The sequence below is a fragment of the Coptis chinensis genome, chromosome 4 (genome assembly GCF_015680905.1).
Source record: "Coptis chinensis isolate HL-2020 chromosome 4, ASM1568090v1, whole genome shotgun sequence".
In the NCBI taxonomy this organism is placed as follows: domain Eukaryota; kingdom Viridiplantae; phylum Streptophyta; class Magnoliopsida; order Ranunculales; family Ranunculaceae; genus Coptis; species Coptis chinensis.
In genome coordinates this window covers 28030229-28055453 of record NC_141459.1, presented here as the reverse complement: position 1 = coordinate 28055453, position 25225 = coordinate 28030229, and the positions used below count along the sequence as shown (strand labels likewise).

General features: G+C 38.5%; 1 protein-coding gene across 1 annotated transcript; it reads left to right on the top strand.

Annotated features, from left to right (window-relative positions):
* The first annotated feature begins 13673 nt into the window (after nucleotides 1-13673).
* LOC147503015 (uncharacterized) lies at nucleotides 13674-14957 on the top strand. Its single transcript, XM_086604684.1, has one exon. The coding sequence runs from the start codon at nucleotides 13674-13676 to the stop codon at nucleotides 14955-14957; it is 1284 nt and encodes a 427-aa protein (XP_086460810.1).
* Nucleotides 14958-25225: the final 10268 nt, after the last annotated feature.

Genomic DNA, 25225 nt, shown 5'->3' with positions numbered 1-25225 from the left:
AGGATGATTGGTTAAGGAATTTATTCCAATGGACTCTATTTGTTAAAGTCGCATAAAAAGGTGTGTCAAGCTAGTGATTTACTTGAAAGTCAAATTTTGCATAAAAGACTTGGGCATCCATCTAGTCATGTCCTGTCAAATTTGTTTCCGCATGTTTCTATAAACTTTGATGATGTTTGTCAATTTTCTAAACAAACTCGTTTATCTTTTCCAAACTCGAATTATGTGTCTAATAAGTCATTTAAGTTAATTCACTCTGATTTTTGGGGACCTGCTCCCGTTAATTCTTATGATAGCTATAAGTATTTTATGTTGTTTATTGATGATAAATCTCGTGCTACATGGTTATATTTATTAAAATCAAAGACTGAGGTTGTGAATGTGTTCAAAGATTTTCATACTATGATTACTAATAAGTTTGGTGCAAAAATCAAGATGTTTAGATCTGACAATGGCACTGAGTTTTGCAAACATCTGTTACCTGTAAGTACCATCGTAGCCAGAGGATAATTCATCAAACTAGTGTTGGAGCTATCCTTCACATGAGAAGAAAAGGTGTTATGCTTGCGTGCATAAGCCTGAGCGCCACCCGCGCTCAAAATAGGCTTGCCCAAGGCGCGACACACGCTCATGCCTTGGTCGACCTCCAAGACTTTCGGTAGCGACCTCCACGCCGACTTGGCTTGGCTTGCGACCAGCCAAGGCCATGTCTATTTTTAGAAGAATTCTATTTTTTGTGGACCGTGAGTTTGCAATAAAAATTGGGGTTTTTTTAGCAAAACCTAACACAGAAGAGACACGAAAATACACAAGAACAAAGAGAGAAACCCAATCTTGAAAGCAATCAACATTGAGAGATAACCTTTATAGAGAGACAACCCTATAAAGAGAGAGGAGTGATCTAGTAAGGTGAGAGACTGCAAGGAGTGATTGTAATCTTCCTTCCCACTTTAAAAAAGGACTAGCTCTTGTGGAAGTAGGCACCATTGGCCGAACCACGATATATCTTTGTGTTGTGGTTTGCTTTTACTGTTTTACATTATTATCTGTTATTAATAGTTGTTTAGCGAGTTGGACATGTTAGCTAGGTTATAGTTGATATTTAGATTGCTGTCTGGAGTTGAATTGAGTTTAAATATGAGTTATCTGTGTAGTGGGGAATTGATTGGTATCGATGTTTAACCCCAACAAGTTGTATCAGAGCCTTGGTTAGATTAGCCTAGGGGTTATCCAAATCTTGGTTGGAAGGTGTTTGACAAAACTCCTGAGAGAAGATTTGAGTTTAAATAACTTGTAGAAATGGACCATTCCATGAACACTCACATGACGAGTCTGAATATGAAGAACTACACCATTTGGAAAGCCAAGATGGAAGACTTGCTTTATTGCAAGGACTTGGCACAACCCATTGAGAATGGAGGATAAAAACCGGAAGCGGTTGCTGTGACTGAGTGGAACAAGCTTGACAGAAAAGCAATTGGGTACATTCGACAGTAGATTGACGACGGTTTCTTTCACCATGTATCCTAAGAGACAACAGCTTTTGGCTTGTGGAAGAAACTCGAAGACCTTTATGAGAGAAAGTCGGGCAGAAACAAAGTGTTGGTCGTTAAGAAGTTTGTCGACACGAAGTACCAAGAAGGTTCTTTAATGTTTGAGCATCTTAACGAAGTACAAAATATCATCAATCAGATACATTTGATGAAGATAAATTTGGGAGACAAAGTTGAAGTTTTGTTTCTATTAGGCTCTCTACCCGAAAGTTGGGAGACATTAGCAGTCTCTCTACACGGAGCAGCCAAGGATGGAATCGTTACCATAAAGATGGCTACTGCGTCTTTGTTGAATGAGGAGACTAGAAGAAGTTGAAAAGGTAGCTCCTCTCACTCAGAGATCCTTGTCACAGAGAAACGGGGGAGAGGTAGATACAGAAAACCATCTCGTTCTAGAGGTGATGACAAAAGTAAATCTAGGGGTGAAGCTAGAACTCCTAAGGCAGAGAGGCAATGTTACTATTGTGCCACCAAGGGCCACTTCAGTTATGAGTGCAGAACATTGAAGAGGGATGAGAAGAATAAATGTGTACATGAAGACATGGTGCAGAGGAACGGAAACACAGGCAGAGATACTACCGCACTAGTCGATGACCTAGTAGGAATTGTGCCAGAATGTGGTGTGTGCTGTCTTAGTACCTCATGTTAGGATACAGAGTGGGTGATAGATACAGGAGCATCCTATCATGTCACACCGAACAGGGAATTCTTCACTACCTACAACTGTGGTGAATATGGTGAAGTGAAGATGGGTAACAGTGGCATCTCAAAGATTATAGGCATTGGTGATGTTCATGTAGAAACTAATATTGGCTACACCTTGACACTCAAGGATGTAAGACATGTCCCTGACATTCGGCTAAGCCTAATTTCGGCTGGGAAGTTAGATGACAATGGCTTTGTAAACTTGTTTGGTAACGGGGTATGGAAACTGAGCAGAGGTTCCATTATAACAGCTAGAGGGAAGAAAACTTGCTCTCTTTATAAAACATAGGCTAGTTTGTGTAAAGCAGAAGTGAATGCGGCAGAAGAAGAAGCTTCCTCCGAATTGTGGCACAAGAGACTGTGTCATATGGGCATAAAAGGTATGGAAGTTCTTGCTAAGCAAAAGGCCTTGCCAGACATCAAAGGTACACATTTAAATACATGTACTCACTGTTTGGTAGGAAAGCAACATAGGGTGTCTTTCCAAAGATTCCTGTCTCACAGAAAAGACAATGTCCATGATCTAGTGCACACAGACTTATGTGGTCCTATAAAAGTGAAGTCCCATGGGGGAGCTTCATACTTCATGACCTTCATTGATGATGCGTCAAGAAATATATGGGCCTATAGTCTGAAAACCAAGGATGAAATACTTGGTGTGTTTGAGAAATTCCACAGCATGGTGGAAAAAGAGACTGGGAAGTTGTTAAAGTGTATTCGCTCATATAATGGGGGTGAGTACATTGGGCCATTTGAAGAGTATTGCCAGAGTCATGGGATTCATCATGAGCAGACCGTTCCCAAGACACCGCAACAGAATGGAATAGCAGAGAGAATAAACCGTACCATTGTAGAGAGGATGAGATGCATGATGTCTCACTCTAAGCTACCTAGAACCAACTGGGTAGAAGCAATGCGTACAGCCGTGCATGTGATCAACCTATCATCGTCAAAGCCTCTGAATAGTGATTATCTAGAGAGAGTATGGTCAGGTAGAGATGTTGATTATGGATACTTGAGGGTATTTGGGTGCATGGCATTTGTGCATATTCCGAAGGATGAGAGATTTAAGCTTGATGACAAAGCCAAGCAGTGTATTTTTCTGGGTTATGGAGATGAAAAGTTTGGTTACAAACTCTATGATCTGATTAACAAGAAGGTAATCCAAGTCGAGATGTTGGTTCTTGGAAGACCAAACCATAGCAGACTTTTGAGGAGGTGAGAAGCTACAGGCTTTTCACCAATGATCTTGTTAATTGAGAACGGAAGTTCCTACCGTGGGAACATGCAGAAGGCATTGAGAATGCAAAGAACCATGAGTTTGAAGCTCATGATGAGAATCCTATTGCTCATGATAGGATAGAACCTATTGGTATAGAAGATGCAGATGAGATGCATGAACCACCACCAGAGCAAGCAGAAGTGCATCCTCCTAAGGCACCAGCAGATGGGGTAAGGAGGTCAAACAGAGAGAGACTAGCTTTAACCAGGTATCCACCATATACGTACGTTCTACTATCGGATGGTGGAGAACCTATGTACTATCAAGAGGCACTTGAAGGTATAGACAAAGACAAGTGGTTGAAGGCCATGCATGACGAGATGGGTTATTTGCATAAGAATCACACTTATGAGTTAGTTAAGAAACCACAAGGACGAAATTTTTTCAAGAATAAGTGGATATACAAAGTCAAGCATGAGGAGAACAATCCTCACCCAAGGCACAAAGCTCGCCTTGTTGTGAAGGGATTCGGTCAAAGGAAAGGGATTGATTTTGATGAGATTTTCTCTCGTAGAATGAATATGACTTCTATCCGGGTGGTGTTGGGTATGACCGCAAGTATGAACCTAGAGGTTGAGCAACTAGATGTTAAAACATCCTTTCTTCATGGAGACCTTGAAGAAGATGTCTACATGGACTAGCCAGAGGGGTTTGAGGTCAAAGGCAAGGAGCACCTAGTATGCAAGCTGATAAAGAGCTTGTATGGGTTAAAGCAGGCACCGAGGCAGTGACACATAAAGTTTGATTCCTTTATGGTGAAGTAAGAATACAAGAAATCTACTTCCAATCATTGTGTGTTTGTTTAGAGATTTCCAGATGAGGGATTTCATAGTGCTATTTCTGTATGTGGATGATATATTGATAGTTGGCCCAAACATCAACAAGATATCCAAACTGAAGAAAGACTTGAGTAAGTCCTTTGAGATGAAGGATTTGGGTCAAGCAAAGCAGATACTTGGTATGCGGATCACTCGTGATAGAAAGAGTGGGAATTTGTGGCTTTCTCAAGAAGGCTACATTGAGAAAGTGTTGAATAGATTCAATATGGATCAAGCGAAGCCAGTCAGTTGTCTGCTTGGTGGCCAGTTCTGCATGACCAAAGAGATGTGTCCAAAGGGTGAGCATGAGCAGAGTCAGATGGAAAAGATTCCTTATGCATCCGTAGTGGGAAGCTTGATGTATGCAATGGTGTGTGCAAGACCAAATATTGCTTTCGCCGTTGGTGTTGTAAGCCATTTTTTGTCAAATCCGGGGAAGGAGCATTGGGAAGGTGTTAAGTGGATGTTGAGATATCTCAAGGGCACTTCCAAATCGTGTTTGTGCTTTGGTGGAAGTAAGCCCTTACTTGAAGGCTATACTGATGCAGACATGGTAGGTGATGTTGACTCGATGAAGTCCACCTCCGGTTATCTGGTTACTTTTGCAGGGGGAGCAGTTTCTTGGCAATCAAAGTTGCAAAAGTGTGTTTCCCTCTCCACTACAAAAGCCAAGTATATTGCAGCTACTAAGTGTTGCAAAGAGTTGTTATGGATGAAGAGGTTCTTCGACGAACTATGGCTAAAGCAGAAACAGTTTGTAGTTCTATGTGACAGTCAGAGCGCCATCCATTTGAGCAAGAATCCAAGTTTCCATTCTAGATCCAAGCACATACATATGCGTTATCATTGGATTAGATAAGTACTCGAAGACAAGCATTTGTATATCGAGAAGATCCATACCGACAAGAACGGGTCGGATATGATGGCCAAAGTCTTACCAAAAGATAAGTTTGATATTTGTTGTGCTACCACCAAAATGGTAGCAGACTCCTATTGATTTGGAAATTGCATGGAGGTATCCCCCTCACAGTTCGGGAGGGGGAGATTGTTGGAGCTATCCCTCACATGAGGAGAAAAGGTGTTATGCTTGCGTGCATAAGCCCGGCGTGACCCAAGATTCGAGAAATAGGCTTGCCCTTTTGGCGACTGCGCCATGCCTTGGTCAACCTCCAGTACTTTCAGCGCGACCCGCGCTCGACTTGGCCTTGCCCAAGGTGCGACCCGCGCTTATATGTATTTTCAGAAGAATTCTATTTTTTGTGGATCGCGAGTTTGCAATAAAAGTTGGGGGTTTTTTGGCAAAACCTAATACAGAAGAGACACGAAAATACACAAGAATAAAGAGAGAAACCCAATCTTGAAAGCAATTAAGATTGAGAGATAACATTTATAGAGAGGCAACCCTGTAAAGAGAGAGGAGTGATCTAGTAAGGTGAGAGACTGCAAGGAGTGATTGTAATCTTCCTTCTCACTTTATAAAAGGACTAGCTCTTGTGGAAATAGGCACCATTAGCCGAACCACGGTATATCTTTGTGTTGTGGTTTGCTTTTACTGCTTTATATTATTATATGTTGTTAATAGTTGTTTAGCGAGTTGGGCATATTAGCTAGGTTGTAGTTGATATTTAGATTGTTGTTTGGAGTTGAATTAAGTTCAAATATGAGTTATCTGTATAGTGGGGAATCGATTGGTATCGGTGTTTAACCCCAACAACTAGCTGCGTTGGCACACCTCAACAAAATGGCGTGGCTGAAAGAAAAAACAAACACCTGGTGGAGACCACTCATGCTCTGATGTTGGGCATGAATGTTCCTAAGCAATATTGGTCTCATGGCATCTTAACTGCTGCTTATTTGATTAATCATCTTCCCAGTCGGATTCTTGGTTTTAAATCCCCATTAGAAGTGCTGAAATCTAGGCTGTTGGATCTTTCTCATCTGCGAGTGTTTGGGTGTGTTTGTTATGTGCATCAGCAAGCTATTCATCGAGATAAATTTGATGCTTGGGCTACTCGATGTATTTTTGTTGGTTATTCTACCACACAGAAAGACTACATATGTTACAATCTGGTGACAAGAAAACTGGTTGTCTCTCGTGATGTACGATTTGTGGAATCTGAAGCTTTCTTTCACGATTCAGCTGTGCCTAGGAATCAGTCCCAGGGGGAGTGTTTGGCAGATTTGGCACCTCTCCTAGCAGTTGGTGAAGGCATTGTTCCTGTCCCAATGGTTGGTGAAGGTGTAGTTCCCGCCGCTGAAAAATTGGGTTCCACTGAAGCAAGGGCCCGGGCGTGCTCCCAGACTAAACAAACTGAGGCGCGAGCGTGCTCTAGTGCTCCTCTAGTTCTAGTAGAAGAGGTGCGGGCAAAGGGTGGGTGGGCCCCGCTCAGTGAGCAAACTGAGGCATTGGCGCGCTCTAGTGCTCCTCTAGTTCCAATAGAAGAGGCGCGGGCATGCTCTTAGAATGAGCAAACTGAGGCGCGGGCGCGCTCTTGTGCTCCTCCAACTCCTCTAGTTTCTCTGCAATCAGAACGAGAGAGACGACCTCCAACAACTCTCAAGGATTACTATAAATTTGATAGAGAATTGCATCCTCCAGTGATTCACAGGAATTTTTATTCCTTGCATGACGTTTCATATCCGCTACAGGAGTATATAATGTATGCCAATATCACTTCATCTCATCATGCTTTCTTGAGTACAGTCGATGAAGTGCAAGAACCCAAGAACTTTAGAGAAGCTAACTCTTGTCCAATATGGAGAAAGGCAATACAAGAAGAACTTCGTGCTCTAGACGAGAATAAAACTTGGGAGATTGTTATGCTACCTTATGAAAAGAAAACAATTGATTGTCGTTGGGTGTTCAGAAATAAGTTCAACAGTGATGGTTCCTTAGAGAGGTCTAAAGCACAACTTGTTGCAAGAGGATTCACCCAAACATATGGTCAGGACTACAAGGAGACTTTTGCACCAGTTGTAAAGATGAACACGTACGTTTAGAGTTCTTGTATCTCTAGCTGTAAATCAAGACTGGAAATTGTTTCAGATGGATGTTAAAAATGCATTCTTACACGGCGATCTTAAATAAGAAGTGTATACGAGCATCCCAACTGGACATCCGATCGAAGGAGACTAAGGTTGGATTAGTATGCAAGTTAAAAAAGGCTATATATGGACTTAAATAATCTCCACAAGCGTGGTATGCCAATCTCAGTTCTGTTCTAGCTATGACCGGTCTTAAGCGGAGTGATGCTGATCCTTCCTTATTTGTTAAGTCTAGCAGGTCAGGCTTGGTGGTTGTTCTTATTTATGTTGATGACATAGTTATCACAGGTAATGACCATATTGAAATCTCTAAGCTTAAGGAGTTACTGCACAAGAAATTTGCCATCAAGGATCTTGGTATTATGAAGTACTTTCTTGGGATCGAAATTGCTTATTCAAAAAGACGTCTATTTCTAAATCAAAGAAAGTATGTGTTGGATCTTTTGAGTGAAGCAGGAAAGCTGGGGTAAAACCATCTGATTCTCCAACTGACAGTGGAGCCAAGTTGGACAACACCGGTGATCTTTTTACTGACATTGGTCAGTATCAACGATTAGTTGGTAAACTAATATATTTAACTATTACCCGTCCAGATATTTCTTATGCAGTAAGCTTGGTTAGTCATTTTATGCATGCTCCAAGGACTTCACATATGAATGTAGTTTCCAGAATACTATAGTATCTGAAAGGGTCGCCAGGCAGAGGTATTTGGATGCGAAAAAATGGGCATACATCTATTATTGCTTATACAGATGCTGATTGGGCAGGATGTCCAGTTGATCGGCGGTTTACTTCTGGTTATTGTACCTTTATGGGAGGTAATTTGGTCACTTGGAAGAGCAAGAAACAGAATGTAGTGGCTCGTTATAGTGCTGAAACTGAGTGCAAAGCTATGGCTTCCACCACCAGTGAAATTAAATCATATGGCTTCACGTTCTTATGAAGGACTTATGTTTTGGTTTCCATTTGCCAACTACACTTTACTGTGATAATCAAGCTGCTATGCACATTTATGCAAATCCGGTGTTTCATAAGAGAACTAAGCATATTGAAGTTGACTGTCATTTTGTGCGTGAAAAAGTGCAGTCTAACATTGTCACTACCTCCTTTGTTCGAAGTGACCAACAGCTTGTAGACATTTTTACCAAAGGACTTCCAGCTTCCAAGTTCCATGATATACTCTCCAAGTTGGGTTCGCTAGATATCTTCGCACCAACTTGAGGGGGAGTGTGGGAGAAGAAAGAGACAGCGCGTGTGCGCTTTAGTTGCACATATGATGAAGGCGCGTGCGCGCTCCGTCGGTTCATGACAAGTTCGACCGACTTCAGTGTTTCTAAACAAGGAAAGACTCCATTTTAGAATATACACAATTTTGTGCATGTTGTGCCTATATATTTATCTTTGTAATGGAACCCTAAGAAATTAATCAAGCAATAAACCTTTCTTCTCCCGTGGACGTAGGCTACCACATTGGCACCGAACCATTATAAATTCTTGTGTTTTGTCTCTTTGATTAGGTTGTTCCTACAGTAACAGACTTCGTACTATATTGTATATATGCTCCTAACAGTTTGTGGATATGGCATGACACTTCAGTTAAGGCGCGAAAGTGACGCAGTTAGTATATAGAGTCTTTCCTATTTCTTCTCAAATTAATTATAAGACATATTAAAAAACATATTAATTAACCAATTGTCTCTCATTCTCAACGTCCCTGAGGTCTCTCTCTCTCACACGTACAATACTTTCAATTTAATTTTCAATGAGTTTAGAAAAAATGTCTCACTTGGATCGTCACCTAAGGCCACATCTACGATTGAGCGGCCTTGAGTATAGCAGCAATAGTAGTATTCGACAATGACACTAACAATGTCAAAGCAATAAGCATGACTACTTATCCGACGTTTTATAAAAGTCATACAGAGGGCCCAGAATGATTAATTCATATCATTTAAGGCTGAGTCCAATGGTGCATTCACCCTCTATCTCCATTCCACCAAAAAACAGTGTTTTGAGGATGGGGAGTCAATTTTGGTGTCCAATGGTTCGGACCATTCTACGTCACTTCGACCGGCGCGGAATTTAAAAAAATAAATAAATGCATTCCACGCCACTTCAAGTGGTGCCGTTTGGGATTTTACAAACCACGCCACTTCAAATGGCGTGGTATGAAATTGTATTTTGCATTCCACACCACTTCAAGTGGCACCGTTTGGGTTTTTACAAACCACACCATTTCAACTCACGCGGAATGTACTCTCTATTCCTCAATAACACTCCCTATATATAGAGAGTTATATTGAGATAGGGGGCAAAACCACCGCCACTCCCTCAGTTTTTAGGGAATGGGGAGCCATTGCACCCAGCCTAAGTATTCGTTGATGAGGAACTTTTTTTGAAAAATAAATTTAATTCATACATTATTTATTCAGAGCAACAATGCCTTATGCCTAAAGTTAATTAATCAAGAAGTGAAAGTATCCAACAGATTGACTAACCGAGTGTAGGAGTACACCTATTGGTCTAATTTGCATGCTCATTAACATACATCATATATTCATAGCTTCATCTTATTAGCACCAAAGTGTAGATAGAAACAAAAGTACATGTAGTAGATGGTGTAGTGGGCAAATATCGTACCTATAAACATGTTCGTTTCGGTATTTTAAAAATCGAGATATTGGCATAAAGGCCAATATCTCGGTAAATCTCGTGGGTGTTTAAATTGTGTTGCAGGTAGAAAGTGGGAAACGAGAAAGAAAGGCAAGGGACATGTGTCAAAGATTGACTTGGTCCAAGCCAAATCAGGACACTATATAAAGACTGGAAGAGCATCAGAAAAGGAATTCATTCATTCATTATCCAAAAAATCAGAAAAGAGGAGAGAGAAATAGAGAGGAACAAAGAGAGAAATTGTAAACTGTTATCGCCATTTTAATAGAACAAATATTCACTTCATCTTCTTTGATTCTGTTCCCTTCATTCATTTTGTTGTGTGATCTTAGAGCATAAGTAAGAACGTGTTCTTAGCCATCACATTGGCGCCGTTTGTGTATCGATGGGAAGACAAGAAAACTTTGTTTTTCTTCTTCTTCGATCAAGAATCTGAAGTGTTTCTTTGAATTTGAGTGAAAGAAGTGGGAAAGAGGAGTGAGAAGTGGATTATAATGGCTCCTAGGAAGAAAGCGAATAGCAAGCGAATGGATAATGATAATCAATCACATACAAGGAATACAAGAACTTCTGTAAGTCGAAGGTTATAGGAAGAAAATATTGAGGGTGAAGTTTCACTTCAGGAAGTATTGAAAAGATTGAAAGAGGTGGAAAGACTGAATGCTGTTTTACTTAGGGAGAACCAAGAGATGAAGAAGGGAGGTCTAAGTAATGCAATAAAAATCTTCATGAGGAAGACAAGGATGAATGTAGTTCGAAGTTGGGTAGTCATTATACTGGAAATGAATCAACAAGAAAAGAAAGAGTTGCCGAAGTATCTCCAATATCGGAAATTCCGATACCACAACCTATCACAAAGGAGATGATACAAGAAATGATGATAAAGCAACTGGGAAATCAAGGGCTCGAGAAGACTTCAGCATCAATAAGAAAGTTAGCGGATGATGTGAGTAGAAATCCGATACATCAAAGTATTGAGCTGATGCCTATTCCGCCGAAGTTTAAGTTACCTAAGTTCACACAATATGATGGATCATCGGATCCGATGGACCATCTTTTCACATATCGGCATCAATTTTTGATATATAAGGGAACTATATTTTTGGATTCATTGTTATGCAAATCTTTTTCTTCAAGTTTAAAGGGAAAGGCGTTAAAGTGGTTCTGTTCTTTACAAGAGGGATCAATATCAGGTTATAGGGAGATTGAAGAAAAATTTCTGACCAACTATGCGCATCAGCGAGTGAAACCAAAGCAGGTATCGGCTTTGTTCCAATTAAAGCAGGGAAAGAAGGAATCTCTAAAAGATTCTTATCACAATTCAAGGCAGAGGTGCAGCTAGTAGAACATTTGGATGAGTCTGAAATGACGGCAGTAATGACCTTCCAGACAGGGCTCATTTCGGCGTCCGATATGCACAAGTATATGCTTCGAAAGGAGATTAAGACTCTTAGAGAGCCATATGATAAAGCCGAGAAAGATGTGCAAGTTGAAGAAGGTGTTCTATCAGCTTTAGTTCAACCTGTGTTGCAAGTATCTGAGGCAAGCAATTCAGAGAAAGAAGAGACCCATCATAAATCCGAAAAGTGAAAGGCTAATGATTCTTACTCAAAAGCTGACGGTCAACCTTCATAAAAGAAGAAGTTCGAAAGATCATTAAGAGAGGAGTTGGATCCATCCAATTATATCGCTATTAATACTACATTAGAAGACATTTTGAGAAGGGTAGGGAAATAAATTTATTTCCAACATCCGACTCATAAACCTCGGGAGATAGAAGATAAACCTTTCTATAATTTTCATAAGGTAAAGAATCATGAGACAAGCAAATGTCTTCAATTGCTCAGGGAAGTGGATCGATTAATGAGAGATGGAAAGCTCAGGGAGTTTAAAGCTGATGCTAGACCAGAGGTGGCGGCGGTGATGAATGATAAACCTTTAGGGGTGATTAACATGATATATATGGGAGTTATTCCACAGAAGAAGATCATAAGGGACAAAATTCGAAAGATATCGACGGTCAAAGAGGTGTTGGAAGTCAATGTGGAACCAATCCCAGTAGATCCTGCTCTCATATCGGCAAGTATACCTGGAGTTATTATGTTTGTACCCGACGATCTATCGAAGGTAATGTTACCTCATGACAATGCTTTGCTAATCACTTTAAGGATATCAGGGTATGATGTCCAAAAGATATTGGTCGATTGTGGCAATTCTGTCAATATTTTATTTTGGAAAGCATATACCGGTATCGGATTTGATGAATCCCATTTAAAAGAACCATAGTTCAATTTGTATTGTTTTAATGGAACCTCAACAAGACCAGCGGGAGAAATCAAATTGCCAGTAAGGGTAGGCCACAGACTATTATGACTAAGTTCATAGTCATAAAGCATCATTCAGATCACAATACTATTTTGGGAAGGAAATGGATACATGTTATGAGAGCAGGTTCCGAGCACTTTTTATCAAGTTATCAGATTTCCGATAGCATATGGGCCACATGAGATAAGAGGAGACCAGTTGAAATCCGAGAAGTGCAATTTTGTTACTGTGAAAGGTATGATGAAAGAAAAGAAAGTAGAAACTGGGGGCGTCTCGGAAGTCGCCAGATAGCAATTAATGGAAAATTCATTTCCAAGGTCCGATAGTAAAAGTCGTCAGGAGGATGTTAAGTTTACATCAGAAGTGAAGATAGAGCCTGAGATAATCCTAAGTAAGATAATGGAAGAAGTGCAGAAGATCAATATCGGACAAAACAATGGAAGTTGCTTCACTTTCATTGGAACAGAGTTGAGTTCAGAAATCAAGAGTGATTTAATTGAGTTTCTGAAGGAGAATAAAAATGTATTTGCTTGGTCGATGGTTGATCTTCCTGGTATTAACCCTCAGATATGTTCCCATAAATTGAATATGCGAGAAAGAGCAATCCCAATTCATCGGCCATAGAAGGGTTAGGCCGATGTAATGCGCAAAAGCGATACAAAATGAAATTCAAAAATGCTGGAATGTGGAATCATCAAAGAGATCGATAATTCAGAATGGGTTGCAAACATTGTGGTTGTTCCGAAAAAAAATGGCAAGGTTCGTATATGTGTGGATTTCACAGATGTTAATAAGCAATGCCCGAAGGATTACTATCCGATGCCTAGAATTGATGAACTGGTGGATAGGACAGTTGGATTCGAATTGTTAAGTTTCTGCGATGGTCATTTCGGGTATTTTCAGATTGTTATGTCAATATTAGATCAATTGAAAACAGCATTCATTGTTGAAGGGGGTCTTTATTGTTTCATTAGAATGCCATTCGGGTTGAAGAATGCTGGGGTGACATATCAGCGGTTGGTCGAAAAAATGTTCAAACATCTGATTAAACATATTGTGGAAGTATATATAGATGATATGGTCATTAAATCAAAGAAGGCGTCTAACCATGTTCAAGATTTGAATACGGTGTTCCAGATATTTCGACAGTTTAATATGAAGCTTAACCCTGAGAAATGTACTTTCGGGGTAAGTTCAGGAAAATTCCTCGGATATATTGTCACTAAGTGAGGAATTGATGTTAACCCAGATCAAATTCGAGCTATCCAATAGATGCCTTCACCCAGCACAAGGAAGCAGATACAAAAGCTTACTAGCAGAATTGCAGCGTTAAATAGGTTTATATCTCGAACTTCTGATAGATGTAAACCTTTATTCAAACTGTTGAAGAAGAATATAAAATTTGTATGGGATGACAAATGCGAACTCGCATTCACCGAGTTAAAAAAGTATCTGCAAGAAGTACCAACTTTGATAAAACCAGAAGAAGGAGATACGCTGTTCTTATACCTCGCAATCTCGGATTTTGCTATAAGTTTAGTACTAGTCAAAGTGGAAGATGGAGCTGAGCGGCCTGTGTATTTTCAATCTAAAACAATGCTTGAAGCTAAAACTCGATACTCAATGTTAGAAAAATATGCATTAGCTCTCTTATATTCTACTCAAAGGGTAAAGCCTTATTTTCAGTCCCATTTAGTAGTAGTAATTACAAATCTTCCTTTGAAGCAAACTTTAGCTAAGACAGCTAAGTCGGGGAGAATGGCGAAGTGGTCGGTTCTTATTGATGAGTTTGGGATTGAATATAAAAATAGAATGTCGGAGAAAAGCCAAGTTTTGGCTGACTTCTTAGTAGATTTTCCTACTGAAGATCAAGAATGGAAAGCTAAAGAAGAGAATCTTCTATTGGTACAAGAGAATGATAATGCAATGGATGAGGATGATCCTTGGGTAGGAACAAATGGATGGAGACTCTTTGTAGATGGGTCATCAGGGCAAAAGGGATGTGGTATCGGCGCTGTGCTGATAACTCCAGAAAACCAAAGACTCCAGACAGCAGTTACGTTAGGTTTTCACGCTTCTAATAATGAAGCTAAGTACGAGGCTCTAATAACAGGTTTGGGGATGGCTAAATCGTTGAATGTCAAAAACTTATCGATTTTCAGTGATTCGCAGTTGGTGGTAAGCCAGATCAATGGAGGGTATGCAGCAAAATGTGATAACATGATAGATTATCTAAATTTGGTGAGGATGAAGTTCAAGGATTTCAAGAATATTGTTTTTCAGCATCTCGATAGGGGTGAGAACCGACATGCTGATGCATTGGCATATGTGGCTGCAATGCTCGAAAATGAGGAAGGGCGATTGTTGCATATAGGGGTTCAGCAAATTCCGAGTATTAACATAAGGCACACAGAGATAATGGAAATAGATATATTGGGGGCATCATGGATGAACAATTATGTGCTATTTCTATCACAGGGAATGTTGCCAGCAGATAAGAATGAGGCTAGAAGGATAAAAGGAGGAGCTGAAAGATATCTACTAATAAATGATTAGTTATATCGGAAAAATCTAGGGGGACCACATTTAAAATGTGTATCGGCAGAAGATTCTCAGAAAATTATTGTAGAAATGCATGAAGGAGAATGTGGCAATCATTCGGCAGGAAGATCATTGGCTTGCAAGATTGCAAGGCAGGGGTATTTTTGGCCACAAATGAGGCGAGATTGTCTGCGATATGCAAAAAAGTGTAGTCAGTGTCAGAAACATGGACATGCCATTCATGTGCCAGCAGAGGAATTACACTGTGTTTCGAACCCATGGCCATTCACGTTATGGGGGATGGACATTGTAGGGCCTCTCGTACCTGGAAGAGGAAAGAAGAGATTCATCTTAGCAGTAACTGACTAGTTCACTAAGTGGGTAGAAGCGATAGCTTTGCAACATGTCAAGGAGCAGGACATTATTGGGTTTTTGTTTGAAAGGGTGGTTTGCCGATATGGGTTGCCGCATGCTATTATATTGGATAATGGACCTCAATTCATTGGGGGAAAAGTGAAAGATTTTTTAGAATCGTATCAGATCAAGAACTTTACATCGGCACCTTACTATGCTCAAGGAAATGGGTAGGCAGAAGCAACGAATAAGATCATTATGGACAACATCAAAAAGAAGCTGGAAGATAAGAAAAGCTTGTGGGTTGATGAGTTAAATAGTGCGTTGTGGGCATACAGAACAACCCCCTAGAGTAGCAATAGGATAATCACCATTTACTTTAGCTTATGGGATGGAAGCTGTAACTCCAGTTGAGATGGTAGTGTCGACATCAAGGACAATGCTTGTAGAAAAAGGATTGAATGATCAGGGGATGCAGGCAGAGGTCTTAAATTTAGAAGAGAAAAGGGAGCAAGCAAGAATGAGGCTTGATTCTTATCATAGGCAGCTCAGAAAAGCATTTAATAAGAAAGTAAAAGAAAGGAGTTTCCAAGAAGGTGACCTAGTGCTGAAAGAGGTTACACAGGCGACAAAAGCAAAATGAGCTTGGAAGTTATCGGTGAATTGGGAAGGTCCATACATTGTCCACAAAGTGGGAGTAAATGGAGCATATTATCTAAAGAAAGGTGATGGTGAATTGTTAGCAAAACCTCAAAATGTCAATAATCTAAAGGTATTCTATCAATAATGTAAAGGTATTTCTATAAAATTTCATGAGCAATTAAGATGTGTAGCATGAATTTTCAATTCAATATAAAGGGATTCAAGTTTCAAATTTCATTTTTTGTTATATATATATAAATATATATGGTGTTAGCATATGGTAAAAATCTGGGTATCGGTAGAAATATTGATATCAGGCATATTGTCAAAAAGTCCTGATATTGGTAGCAATATTGATATCAGGCATATTGTCAAAAAGTCTTGATATCAGAAACAAAGGCAGATATCATGCATAAAAAGTCCAATGTTAATATAAGGCATATCGTCAAAAAGTCCTGATATCAGAAACAGAGGCAGATATCAGGCATAAAAAGTCCTGGTATCGATAGAATATTGATATCAGACATATCGGCAAAAAGTCCTGATGGTAGAAACAATGTCAGATATCAGGCATAAGAAGTCCTGGTGTCGATATAAATGTTGACATTAGGCATAAGAAGTCCTGATATCAACAGACATGTTGGTATCAGGCATATTGTCAAAAGTCCTAATATTGACAGAAATGTTGATATTAGGCATAAGAAGTCCTAATATCGGCAGACGTGTTGATATTGGGCATATTGTCAAAAAGACCTGATATAAAAAAAGTGGCAGATATCAGGCATAACAAAGTCCTGGGATTGGCAGAAATGTTGATTTCAGGCGTATTGTCAAAAAGATCTGATATCAAAAACAGTGGCAGATATCAGGCATAAGAAAGTCTTGGGATTGGTAGAAATGTTGATTTCAGGCATATTGTCAAAAAGACCTGATATCAAAAACAGTGGCAGATATCAGGCATAAGAAAGTTCTGGGATTGGCACAAATATTGATTTCAGGCGTATTGTCAAAAAATCCTGATGTCAAAAACAGGGGCAGATATCAGGCATAAAAAGATCATAGCTATCAAGCAAGATATCCGTAAAAGAGGAGCCATAGAAGATCATTTGATAATAAAGGTATGTGGTAGTGCTTTGATAAAAGTAAATTGGCAGACTGATTTAATTCTAAGTATTGCCGATACTATTGTTTTAGTTGAGGATATCGAAAATTGTATTTTCTTTCTGATATAATTCTAAGTATCGCAGATATTATTATTTTAGTTGGGGATATCGAAAATTATATTTTCTTTCTGATATAATTCTAAGTATCGACGATACTATTTTTTTAGTTAAGGATATCGAAAATTGTATTTTCTTTCTGATATAATTCTTAGTATCGCCTATACTATTTTTTTTTAGTTGAGGATATCGAAAATTGTATTTTATTTCTGATATAATTCTAAGTATCGCCGATACTATTTTTTTTTTAGTTGAGGATATAGGAAATTATATTTTCTTTCTGATATAATTCTAAGTATTGCCGATATAATTTTCTTGATGGAGGAAAATGCAAGTAGGGGAAAATTACAAATAATGGTGAAGTATCAAAACAAAAGATCAATGGAACTAAGAATTTAGAACAGTCAAGAACTATATAATGTTAGCAAATTACAACTTTGGAGCAAAAAGAGGATAGTTTAAAGAGGATTGTTCAGAAGTGCATCAACATCAGATAAGGTGGCCTCAGTAGGCTGAGTAGCATCAGGTGGAAGCTGTGAGGTGGTATCAGCCACAGTAGCTGTATCTCCATCTTCATCATCCGAAAGCATATTGTTCTCCATAAGGATGTTACGTGGAACAAAAGGCTTGCAGATATCCAACTTATCACCAAGAGAATTAACAGCTGCCATGACGTTATTAAATTCAAGCATCGGCGGCCGGAGAGCTTTCGACTTTTTCGTCTTTTTGACAAAGAAAATCATCAATCATTTTCTTCACAAGTTCGGCATGATCAGCCTCTTTATCCGATAATGTTTTCTCGGCTTTCTCAGATTGTTGCTTCATAGCAGCTTTTAGTTGATGAATTTCCTTCTGGAAGCCATTGTTTTCTTGGGATAATCGGTCGAATTCTAATCGCTGAGTAGTCAGAGTTTTTCTAATGCGCCCGATTTCGCATTCTTGCTTGTGAAGCAGATCAAATTAAGCCATGGCAAGTGCTTTCGCCTATAAAAATATCCAAAGTAGATAAGTACAAAGTAAAAAGACGAGATTGGTATGAAATAAAAGAAGACAAGATATAAGTACCTTCTCCATATGATCGTAAAACTCGGTAAGCCGCTCAGAGGGGTCGATGTTGAGAGCAGCAATTTTGTCTTTCGGAAGAATAGAGCTGCGTTAGCTAAAGCAACACCTAATTCAGTCTTATGAGTATCTTCGAAAAGAGAGGCATTTAAAGGGATATGGCTGCCATCAGCAAAGTAAAATTCAGGTCTGAAAATTTCATGGGCATCGGCTGACGAAAAGGAGTTAAGGTTTTGACCATCGGGAAGACTACTTTCACCCCATGAGTGAGTTTTTCTTCTTTTAGAAGAGACATTAATAGTTGGAGGGGGAATGGTGGTATTGGGATGGGAAGCAGAGGGAGGGTTATTTTTAGGAGCATTAGGAGGATTGGTAGGGATGGAAGGGGGAGCAGGTTGTTTATGAACAACAGGGGGTTTGGAGGAGGGATTCGGTGTTTTCTTTTTCCCCTTCTTAGATAAATAATGACCAGTGTTGGCATTCATCGGCATTCGAGGAGCCATATCTGTATACAATAAAAGATGCTCATTAAATATATTTTGCAATATCGGATATTCATAAAAATCAGGAATTTCTTTTTTAATATCGAGGAAAAGATTGGGAGTCATGGTACAAGTGTCATCTAGATAATCGTAGAAGCTTTTGGGAAGTTTAGGAGGCAATTCGTGCAAAGCAAAGAAGGATATAATAAAGGGTAGATCGTCTGAGGAATCGTTTAAAGGAGATTGAGGGGGAGTTGGCGACTGACTTATTTTTTGAAGAGCTCGATGTTTGAGAACATAAAGAGGTGCCCGATAGTGGGAGATATCGGGAAGATGAACAGTAACTTTGGGATTCCCTTCTTTATCGGCACCCATTTTAATATCAACATCGGCTTCAGTTCCTTCCAAAAGCCTCAATACTCTGTCGGAATTACCACGAGCTTTGGCAGAATGAGGTAGAAGTACTGAAAAGACGCAAATGAGAGTGAAATTAGATAAGGGGTTCTGAGGGTTGAAGAAGGAAAACAAAGGAAAGGGAGGACATACCTGTGGGGTTGAAGACTTGATGTTTCAAAGGGGGATTTGCTTGGCTATCGGAACTTTCCCAGTTACCTAAAACAACAATAGGATACTGGGTCCACTGTTTGTCGCTATTGCGGTTTTTTCTAAGAATACCCTTAATGTTTCGATGGGTATGTTTTTTGGGATAAAAGTATCCGATAACCTTTTCACACAATCTATAGTGCATAAGAATATCGGATAACCTAATACAGTCAGTAGCATATTTATTGGGAGAAAGGTGGTTGTTATAATAATTACATACAAACATAAGCCGCCAGAAGTTACCAGTACCTTGACTAGGAGAAATGTCTAAATGGTTTAGTACTTCACGATCAAGGGTGGATAGAGGAAATCTCAGACCAGCAGTGAGTTGCCCGACAGTAATAATGATTCCATTCTTGGTACCGCTCTGGCATTGAGTAAAAGCCCGACTACCAGCATAATGTTGTAGATAAAGTGAAGAGGGAATCTGATAGGCGGTTTGAACTAAAGATAGATTGGGTCGTTTAATAAAGAAACTGGAAAGACCAGTTCTCCATCGGCTGGTATCTTCTATGGTATCACGTTCAAATTCAGAGTCAGTGGTTGCAAAAGGGTGGCATGGAATACCTTCTACAACATAAGATAGGTCCCATGAAATATGAGGCCGAGAGTTATTGTTCGAAGTTGAAGCGAAGTTTTGACTGAAAGGTCTATCATCAGAAATTATATCGTCAGAAAGAACGCTATCTGATATGGTATCCTCAGAAGGGAGACTAGCATCAGAGATGATATCTTCACTGACCATTGAAATGACTATACACAAAGAAGGAAGGACAAATATATTTTTAATATCGGCACTTCAATATTTATAATGTTATTAGCTGCATGATATTGTAGTGTCGGCAAGGTCGATATGAGAATTGAATCATGGGAAATACAGATGAATAGAGTTATATCAGAATAAAGTAATATCGGAAATATTGTGATACATGCCAATAGTAAAGCCAGAACAAACAAAAAGATAAAAACAATGGTAGGAATAAAAAGATTCAAACTTTTATATGTTTTGAAGTTCAAGGTAGTAATATATGTCATTACATAAGCATTAGCACACGCGGACATGCAAAATTAAGGGATTCAGATGTAAACAACTAAAGCTAAGATAAAATATCGTATCTATTATTACTAAAGCAAGTATATCAATGCATGTGTTAGAAAGGTTAATAAAGTGCATGATGAAAGAGCATACCTTATGGATTGCAAGAGGGATGAGTTTTAGAAAGTTGAAGAAGAAGAAAACCAGAGTTTTTTTTTAGGTGTTTGGAGGCGTACTGAAGAAGCTAAAGAGATTATGTGTTTGGAAAGTGTACTAAAGAGGTTTAAATTTATATTTTTGAAATATTGGACCGGGTGGTTGTTTGGGCCCGATAGTTTTCATATCTGTTATTTGGTATAATTGCTTCTCGAAAAGTTGAAATTTCAAAGAAAATTTCAAAATTTCGAGAGGGGGCGATGTAGTGGGCAAATATCGTACCTATAAATATGTTCGTTTCGGTATTTTAAAACTCGAGATATTGGCATAAATCTCGGTAAATCTCGTGGGTGTTTAAATTGTGTTGCAGGTAGAAAGAAAGGCAAGAGACACGTGTCAAAGATTGATTGACGGGTCCAAACCAAATCAGGACACTATATAAAGACTGGAAGAGCATCAGAAAAGAGATTCATTCATTCATTCATTCATTATCCAAAAAATCAGAAAAGAAGAGAGAGAAATAGAGAGGAACAAAGAGAGAAATTGTAAACTGTTATCGCAATTTTAATAGAACAAATATTCACTTTATCTTCTTTGATTCTGTTCTCTTCATTTATTTTGTTGTGTGATCTTAGAGCATAAGTAAGAACGTGTTCTTAGCCATCACAGATGGTTCACTGGAGTGACACAAACTTATTTTATTGCAATACACTACGTACGAAAGTGGCATATAGTTTATGCTGGCTGCACCACAGCAGCTTATTGGTTCACTAACGGTCCGATGATTTAACATGGGCGGGTACATAAGCATGCAAACTTCTTACAGGTTCCACTACTTGCGTTCTCAGACTGCCTGCATTGATTGTGACAAGCGAGAGAGTTGAAACAGGGTCCAGACCACGTCCCGCTTGGCCTTTCACAGTCAGCCGCTTCCACCATAGTTGGTGTCTCTGCATCGCAAACAAGTAACAATTTGATACATGCACACTTCAAGTTAACATATACCAGTTGATAAAAATAAAAAAAATAAAAAAAATGTAGTAATAATACTTTTATCACATGTACCAACTACAAATTATAGTAGACAGTCGTCCTACTTGTTTTGGTATATTCAGCTTTTCTTTCTTACAACTGCGTGTGTTCTCACGCAAAATTTGGCCACAAGTACGAAGAATTGAGGGATGAATTGAAACGTTCTAAATATAATCTAAAATCTATTTTTTCCGAAAGTCAGGAGATGTGGCAGCAGGGCACAGTATATCACAGGGAACAAAAGACCCACGTATACCGACCGTATTACTAAACTTTTCCAATGTATCAAGGCCGGTAAGTAAGCATATATATTATGTTGTTAGTGAGATTAAACAATTGTAGATTGGTGTTGTGTATGTACGTGCAATGGAAGCAGGTTGCAAACTAGCTTGCATGTCGTCCTAGCTAGAAACTTGGGAATACTCACCAAAAGTGTTGGAGAGGACAAGAAATACAAAGAGAAGAGTAGAGAGAGTGAAAAAGCTGGTAAGAGACTTGGCCATTTTTGTGCAGTGTTTTTTCTAGCTAGTTTCTGTATGAGCAAGAGATTGTGATAACCTATTTATAGCAAGAGATGATCGATTGGTCATATATTCTAGCAGGTTGCAATCTTGGATTGTGATAACTATCAATATCAACATCATGCATGTGCGGCGTGGCCTTACATAGTTACATCATGCATGTGCGTGGCCTTTGATTTTCGAAACGCGCGAATACAGATGATGTAAATATCAATGGAATTGGAGTTGCGTCAAGACAATGAGTATTATGTCTTAGTTTGACGAAAAATGTTGGATAAGATGAGGACCAACGTTTGAATTGTACGTGGTCCCGTCAAACATAGCTACTACTACACTGTCATTGTCCAGATACTTCCTAGTTCCCACCATGTTATACTGGATTGGCTACAGTGCCACTCTAATACTGCCACTCTTATCTCACACTTCTCCTCAGCCGTTCGATCCCACCTCAAAATATGATGATCTAATTCACTCAAAAAATCCGATATTTCAAAATTTCACGTTATTTCAAAATCCAAAAAACAAAATAAACCAAAAATGCGAAATTGGGTGAACTCTCTCTCTCTCTCTCTCTCGGCTTCTTCTTCTCCACTCCCAACCAAGCTTCTGGATTAAGGTTTGATTTTCGTTTAATTAGTTTGGGTTTTGTTTAATGTCCTATTCTTCAATAATATTTGATAAATCTTCATCAGTAACAACTTAATTAAAATCATTGCATCTGATTTTGATAAATATTTGATAAATTTTCGTTTTTAGGACTACTTGATAAAATCATTGCATCTGTTTTGTAATTTACTGTATAAAGCACTGTATAAACCATGTCATCCCTTGCTATTCTTCCATCCGTTCCATTTTGTTGTTGGCTAGATAGCTTTAATTTACCTTTAGTTCATGCTGAAAATTGAAATCCATAACTCCCCAAGGTCTGTACTCATCCCTATATAATGTCTCCTGGTGATTAAGGGTGTGCATGGGTATCCAATTACCCGAACCAGAACCATTTATAGCGGTTCTGGGTCCTAAAATGCTAGACCCATTTAAAGTGGGTCTTCGAGAACCGACCCGATAAAGAACCGAAACTGTTAGAATCGAATAGTAAAAAACCGATGGGTACTCGAACCGAAACCGGAACCGATTAGTTTGATTTTGATATATAGAATTTAGTATTATATTACACTAAATAAAGACAAACCCAAACATTATTATTATATATAGTCTATATTTGTTAGGTGTAAAATTATATTAAATATATATAACATTTAGCATAATAGTGAATGTGTGTTGTTAAATGCATATTTTATAATATTACATTAAATATGTGTATTATAAATATTAATAATAATGTTTACGTGTCTACGTCTACACGTATAGTCGTATACTATGAATTAACTAATGTAATCGTCTATATTAACTAATGCATGAGCATTAATGCTTGCTTGATATATTACATGTATATATATTAGATAACGAATACATGCAATGCTAACTAACAATTGTGGTACATGTGGTATTTATTCTATATATGACGCATTACGTATAGTATAATATACATATGTTCGATTTAAAATATACACATGCGTATAATGTATGAGAATGTATTTAAAATTTTTAAATAACTTTCAAATATTATTATTGAATTTAGGACCATTACTTTTTATGAGAGGACAAAAATATCGATGACAAGTGTTATAGTCGCAGTAAACCAACTTTTATCTCGGTTATCTAACTAAAAAAAAATAATTTTAGCAATAAAAATATATAACCCGATAAGGAACCGAAACCGACTTAATTAATGGGTATGGGTCCGGATTTTCAAAATATAAGAAAAAACCCGAAAGAACCGAACCCGAAACCCCTACTGGTGATGGCATGTATCAGAAATTAATCCCAAAAAAAGTATTGCGTTTTGAACTCTGTCAGAGTTTTGAACGAGCATATTCGGTGAACTCTGTCAGAGTTCGGAAAAGTAGCATATTCGGTGAACTCTGTCAGAGTTTTGAACTAGCATATTCGGTGAACTCTGTCAGAGTTCGGTGAACTATGTCAGAGTTTTGAACTAGCATATTCGGTGAACTCTGTCAGAGTTTTGAATTAGCATATTCGGTGAACTCTGTCAGAGTTTTGAACTAGAATATTCGGTGAACTCTGTCAGAGCTTTGAACTAGCATATTCGGTGAACTCTGTCAGAGTTTTGAACTAGCATATTCGGTGAACTCTGTCAGAGTTTTGAACTAGAATATTCATTGTGGCTTGCATCCATTATTGTATTTAGTATATGCCCACATTGTGTGATCTGTGAATTATTGTATATGTCCACATTGTGTGATCTGTGGAGGTAGCGGGAGAGTGGACTGCTTATACTGTCAAGGCAAAGGTCAGTTCTATTTTTTTTTCTGCACATTCACAAGGCCTGCAGCAGTTCAGCCAGATTCGGCGGCTTTGAAGATTTTAGTTTTGAAGATTGCAATTCTAGCAGTGCAGCTTTGAAGATTGTAGTTTGAGACCGAGTTATTTGTTTTACGTGTTGATGTCACCTCGTCTTTGCAAGAGCTTTTGTACACTAAAATAGATGGTATAATATATATATGCTCTTCTCGAATGTTATAGAGGCTTTTCCTTTTGCCTTTTTGTGACAATAATTATGTAACTAAACTCAATGACATGTTTCTCTGTAGACTTAAACAACAATGAAATTTGGTAGTGTATGAGATTTTGATCAATTTTGTGGTTAGGATGTTGTTTTAAAGTTCTTTTTTCAAGTTATTTCTTGGCGGGTTCATACTTTAAAATTTTGGTTACCGCTTTAGGTTAGGTAAAATATGCTTTGACGAGGTACAAAAAAAAAACAATGAAATCCCATCTGCTTATTGGGTCTTCATTAGTGCTTTTCTGGTGCTTCATTGACATTAAGCAGCAACATCCTTTTGTTTTTTAAGCTGATGTGGTGAAAAAATAGTAGTTCTAACTCTATAGTTTCTAACTTCTGAGCAGGTAGCCAGCTCGAGACTTTGTGTAAACTTTGTTGAGTGATGACTTGACTGTGTGACAATATGTCTCGTTGTCTCTGTAGTCAAGAGCATACATTTACCATTTTAAATACACATTGTTGGAAGATTTTTAAATTTTGTCACCATTTTGTCATGTTGAACAAAGAACAATCAACACAATTCATTTA

Coding starts and splice junctions, on each gene's coding strand:
- LOC147503015 (XM_086604684.1), top strand. CDS start 13,674: ATGCCTTCACCCAGCACAAGGAAGCAGATACAAAAGCTTACTAGCAGA.